Here is a 6,285-nt window from a genome sequence, read left to right on the forward strand (position 1 = left end):
TTCATGTGTTAGGTCCTATATCATGCTTACTGGGATGGAGAAGCTGGGAAGGGTAGATTTTGATTTTTTTAATGCCTAATTGGGGTGTGTTTTGTCTGACTGGTCTGGAGAGCGTGTAAATCTTTGGCAGGCCAGGAGCTGGATCATGGTGGCAAAGCTACTCTGCCTTCCAACATTTAACAATATAAAAGTGGGTCCACCTGTAATTTCCTGTTTCTGCTACATAGATGCTGTATGTATTCTAGAAGAGAAAATGCATCATGGATTTGTGTACAGACCTTTGACAACTGGTAGATCAGAGTTGGAAGAGACCTCATCTGCCGTTCAGTCCAAACCCCTGCCAAGAAACAGGAAAATCGCATTCGAAGCACTCCCAACAGATGACCACCCAGCCTCTGCTTAAAGCTTCCAAAGAGCCTCCACCAGATGCTATAGAATAAATGAAAGCGAGGAGTGATCAAAAGTATTGGTGTAACTTCTCTATTTATGTATTTTAGATAAGTTCAAGAAAAGCCTGAAGACCTTTGTCAATCAGACATTTTTATTAAGGATTGAAATAAGACTTTTCTACTCCACTTGCACACATTTAATAGAACCCATTTTAATCAACAACATGCTTTGGTTTATTATATTTGAAAAAGGCTTTGAATAATATGATGAAAATCCTGGTCCATACTGAAAGAAACAAACAAGCTCCTGTCTTCTCCCTTGATGCACGTCACAATGTTATGTAGTTTTCTTCTCTGCTGGGAACCCAGAATCAGCACATCTTGGAGTCAAGACTGGCAACAGGTATTTGATTAGACTTATGAAAATGTTACATATGTTTTCTTTGCATTAGACAAGTTCACCACAACTCAAGCCATGTTCTGAATTATGAAGTAATGGGTAGCTTACATGATGCCAAAGCTCTTAAGGAACTGAATGATGTCTACTATCTAACTCTTGCAAACTCTTGCAAACACAACATCCACAACAAATTGTCTAAAAAATAATATACTTTGGTTCAAATGTTTGGTTCAGAAGTTTGGTTTTGGTTCAAAGCTGAATGTCTTGGATGTAGTCAAGTTTCTACAGGCATTGAGGCATCTCCAGATACGTCTTGAAGGAACATTGAGGAAACCAATCTGGATGCAGTTTTTCTGTAGGCTATGGCAATTTTCCCTGCTCTATTCTCTGTAAGAAACTTGGTGGCATTCACTTTACTTCTCAAACTGTATATATACTAAGGAAATTGTTACTCTGTTTGGAAAGAGATTCTTGTTCTGCAGTTTTAACTATTCTTCTAATCTTTCTTCCCTTCCGTTTTTTAGAATCTCTCTCTCTCTCTCTCTATTGATTTAATATCCTACCTTTTGTTTCGCATGGGATTCAAGGCAGCAGAAGTTTCTCGTAAAATCTACCAGGTTCACAAATAATTTGGGGGGGGTGGGGGAACCTTTTTTACAATATTATTATTAGCATGTATGCTTTTCTATACCTGTTGCAACTCTACACTAAATAACAATTCTTAGATACACATTAAGGATCCAAACCCATTTTCCACCACACTAGTGGTAAGCTAGAGAACACATTGGCCTGTAGAGCCACTGCATGTCTACATCCTTATTAGAAAGGCAACAATATTGCAGCTATGGGCTAGAAAAAGTCATTTCTTCTTCCCTGGTACCAAATTACCCCAGTATTTTTTCCTTCTTAACTATTCTGTTTGGAGCACGATTAATTATCACCCTTTTCAGAAAATCCATTATGATTTTTGTGGCACTACCAGGGTTGGATATTAAGGATGCGAAACAAAGCGGATACGCTGCGAGTAGGCTAAATCCACAATGTAAAGCACTAGATTTATATATGTGAACACTGCAATGACCACCTGGCTGTCCCAGGGGCAGGAGCCTCTGGAGCATTGATATGGACGATGCGGAGAGCCATATTTACGATCAAAGCAGAACACAGGCCAGATCACCGCAGCACTTACATACATCAGGACCGCTAGAAATGTGTAAATGACCACAAAGCGCTCAAAGGGGCACTTCATCATCGCTGTTCTTCCTGTGACACTGAGCACCACTACCACCACAGTTACGGCAAAACAGAAGCTGTAAACTGCCACACACCACTGGGTGGCTGCGTACTTATTGTACTGGCTGCCATTCACCAGAGCTCCAAAGATGATGCAAGCCACAAAAGCCTGGACAATTTTCAGGAGGCCAGACACCGTGGCCATATAGTTGGTTACTTGTCCTGGCTTGGCCCTTGTGAAAAATACCTCCATAGCATATGCAAAAAACAGAAGGCCGGCAAAAACACTGGCAGAGATGCGGAAGTCTCTCACCTCACATCCACTGGAATGGCAGCTGAAAGGGATGTACAGCGGGTAAATCACTGCCGCTGTAAGGGTCATGAGAGTGGCCAGCATTGCAAAAGCTGCTGTGAAGTTCCCCCAAGAGATAGTCAGGCATCTGTGAAAGAGGGTGAACTCACAAATGATGATGAAGATTGTGATGGCGAAACAGAAACACCAGACAGACATGCAGAAGGTGCCATAGGCCACGCTGAATCCTCCTCGGTGGGCCACGAGGCTGAACGTTGCACAACCAAAGGCTGCCTGAAAGATCCGGGCAATTCCCACCTTAGAAGTCACTGCCGATGTGTTGAGGTGTGTCCCTCCTGAGCTCTCCATCATTGGTCCAGAGCCACCTCGTGTTCCTTTCGTGATTGGGCGTGGGCCTCCTGATCCCAAACCACCACCACCGGCCCCACACACCTGGCACTGGATTTCTAAGCAGGAGCTGCCGCATGCAAAAGCTTCAAATTCCTCCGCCAGTCTCTTGGCTGACTGGCTCACTACATACGCCGCAGAGCAAGCTTTGTTGGAAGCTTCCTGAGAGAATCTTCACTCTGCAGTAAGAGTATTGACCTGGCTTTGTGGTTCACTGCAGTTACGATTCATCAATCAGGCTGCTGGGCTGGGGTCTGCCTGCTGAGTGCTCCTTATGCATTTGGTCACTCTCTCTTCTGTCATTCCACCTCCAGTGATCACTTTCTCCCAAGTGACTCCTAAAAGGCCATTTACTCTGTCTATGCAGCTGTAACCCTCCGCTATGCTGTTGCGAGGAGTCAGTATATATAAATAGGAAGCTGTATTAATAGACTGATCTGGAATGGAATGAGCTGCGAGGTCGGCGCAATAATGGTGTGCTGGTTTCAGTTTCACCCAAGATTGATTCACAAGTGTCTACATTGGAAAATCAATTTTAAACTATTTAACAGTAGTGTTCAAGGAGAAAATAACAGTCAGGGGAGTGGGGAGAATTGTACTTCTCAAACACATAGCATTGATATTTGTTTCTTGTAAAATTGAACTCATCACATGCATATTTATTTATTTATTGTATCAGAAGTAAACCAAGGGTACAGTTGAAAGTGTGTTTTAAAAAGTTTAAAAACTTGGCATTATATTAAATGTCCTTTGACCAGTAGGTGGCCACTTGGAGTGCCTCTGGTGTTGCTATAAGAAGGTCCTCTATTGTGCATGTGGCAGGGCTCAGGTTGCATTGTAGTAGGTGGTCTGTGGTTTGTTCTTCTCCACACTTGCATGTTGTGGATTCCACTTTGTAGCCCCATTTCTTAAGGTTGGCTCTGAATCTCATGGTGCCAGAGCACAGTCTGTTCAGTGCCTTCCAAGTTGCCCAGTTTTCTGTGTGCCCAGGAGGGAGTCTCTCATTTGATATCAGCCATTGATTGATGTTCTGAGTTTTAGCCTGCCACTTTTGGGCTCTCACTTGCTGAGGGGTTCCTGCGAGTATCTCTGTAGATCTTAAAAAACTATTTCTTGATTTAAGGCGTTGGCTTGCTGGCTGATATCCGAACAGAGGATGGGCCAAAGATGTCACTGTCTTGGTCCTTCTATTATTGGCTGCTACTTCCCGGTGGTACAATACCGGCTAAATAGTATAATTTCTCCAGTGGTGTAGGGCATAGACATTCTTTAATAATGCAGCATGTCTCATTAAAAGCCACATCCACTGTTTTAGCATGGTGAGATGTCTTCCACACTGGGCATGCACACTCAGCATCAGAGTAGCAGAGTGCAAGGGCAGATGTCTTCACTTCCCTAACCCTTCAGTCTTCAGCCATATTAGACATATGCATGTGATCAACCAGAAGTAATCACATGCATATGTCTAATATTGCTGAAGACTGAAGGGTTAGGGAGCCACAATGCCTCCTTCCCGGCTGTCCCAGTGACTGTACATATCACTGAAAAGCAAACTCTAAGGAGCTGATCTCTGCTATTATTGCCATCACATACAGCCAGACTATTTGTTTTATCCAATTGTGCTTTGTCTTGATGTAAATGGGACAATTTTATTGTGTTCCAATACACAGCTTTGTAATTATGTAATTAACAGTTTCTCTGCATCTCTGCTGCTTATCTATATAGTCAGCCCTCCACATTCGCTGGGTTTCGGGGCACAACCCTAACACCCCCTCCCCCATTTTGCTATTGTATTTCTTGTCTAGTGGTATTATATACATCTCAATACATATATATTAAATAGTATTTGTTTTTGTTTTTTAGCTGAGAGAACATTTAGGTCCACTAGCACAACTCTGTTGTCAACTTTTCTGAAAGCTCAGCACAAAAATGCACTGGAGGACCTACAGATTCCTATAACCTTTTATCAGATCAGTGTATAATCAAATTCGCAAAAGTCAAACCTGCAAATAGACTATATGTTAAGGAAAATATGGCCTAGGATTCCAGCAACACACTATAAATACTACTTTAGGAAGACTGGCAGGCACTTTTGCCATGTCTTCTTTTCCCCACCTCCAAATGTTTTAGGCCTGGAGGAACATTTTTAACCTCAGTGTGGATACGACTTCCAGCTTTCTTCCAGGTTTGAAAAGGGTGACTTCTAGGTGTAAACCAGCTCAAAATATATTGTTCTTTATACCCACTACAAGGTGTCATGGAATACTTTGAATGAAAATGAGGTGACCACAGTGTGAACAACCCTGTGACGGCTGGTGAGGATTGTGTGTAGCCTCGCGACCTGGCTATTTGCCCACTCCTGTGTTCAGGTGAGGCACCTTACCCCTGCTATTTTGTAGTATCATTTAAGGACAGAAAATAGTCAATTTTTTGGATTTTCTTTTGCCATTGTAAGGGCTGTTACTCGTGTTTTCTAACTCAGGCACCAAGATGTCTGGGACAGTGATATTCCTCAAAGGTTCAAAGATCCAAATATAAATAAAAAGACGTCAAACATATTCTGAAAATCCACTATTTTTAGTTTTTGAAGGACTGACTCATGATTCTAAAACTTTTGAGGTTGACTAGACATGCCAGGGGTTGTTTGTCACTTAATTTAGCCATCTCTTCAATTGAAAGAAGAACATGATGTCCTTCAAAACATGTCAGGAATTATTCACTGAAAATAAAATGTTCCTTTAACTTCTACAAGTCCCTTTCAAGTTGTACTCATTGCCAGGAAACTGCCCTCATACAGAAATGATCATCTTTTGTTACTTCCCTGTCCCACTCCAGCATGTCTGAAGAGTTCTTCAGGATATCTCATAGCCCTGCACTTTTGTGCAAAAAAAGTGGGCCTAAGAGGGGCAATGTACTCTACCTTCAAAGTGGTTCCTAATGGTCATAAGTCCTAAAAATATTTTAATTAAAAATGCTTTAAGTGAATGATTTATGCTCTATAATGTGATCTGGGGAAGACTGTTGTTCCCAACACACTCACTATTTCTACTTTATTTCATGTATTCACAGCAAAGGCAAACACTTCCATAGGGCTACTGCTGCATCTACCATCGCTCTGAAGAGAACTGTAATGTTCCAGTTTCAGGAGGTACAACTACACTGTAAAATTAATATAGCTTGGCCCCACTTTTACTGCCATGACTCAATACCATAGAATTATGACAGCTATTATGAGGCATCAGCACTTTGGCAGAGAAGGCTAAACACCTTGAAAAACTACAATGCGTGCCTATGATTCCATGTCACTGAACCATCACAGTTAAAAGAGGTTTCAAATGGCATTAATCAACTGCTGAGGAGACTCTAAGGGTTAACTGGACCCTCTCCCAAAATGTACTTTAATTATTGTTAACTTGCATTGCATTGCTTTTGCTCTTCGTGGGAGCATGATTATGGTTTCTGTTTAGCATCTTTGGTGCCTGTTGCTCCAAAGGTACTATTGTGTGCATGTGGGGCTATTTGTCATGCCCTTGGGCCCATACAATAAACGATTGTTTGATGAT

At 41.9% G+C, this 6,285-nt stretch overlaps 1 protein-coding gene across 1 annotated transcript; it reads right to left on the reverse strand.

Moving 5' to 3' along the window:
- Positions 1-571: 571 nt before the first annotated feature.
- MYADML2 (myeloid associated differentiation marker like 2) lies at positions 572-3,109 on the reverse strand. Its single transcript, XM_060764857.2, has one exon. The coding sequence runs from the start codon at positions 2,684-2,686 to the stop codon at positions 1,781-1,783; it is 906 nt and encodes a 301-aa protein (XP_060620840.1). The 5' UTR covers positions 2,687-3,109; the 3' UTR covers positions 572-1,780.
- Positions 3,110-6,285: the final 3,176 nt, after the last annotated feature.

This window comes from Anolis sagrei, chromosome 2, assembly GCF_037176765.1.
Source record: "Anolis sagrei isolate rAnoSag1 chromosome 2, rAnoSag1.mat, whole genome shotgun sequence".
NCBI lineage: Eukaryota > Metazoa > Chordata > Lepidosauria > Squamata > Dactyloidae > Anolis > Anolis sagrei.

What these genes read in the sequence shown, in the direction of transcription:
- MYADML2 (XM_060764857.2), bottom strand. Translation starts at nt 2,686, where the DNA reads ATGATGGAGAGCTCAGGAGGGACACACCTCAACACATCGGCAGTGACT.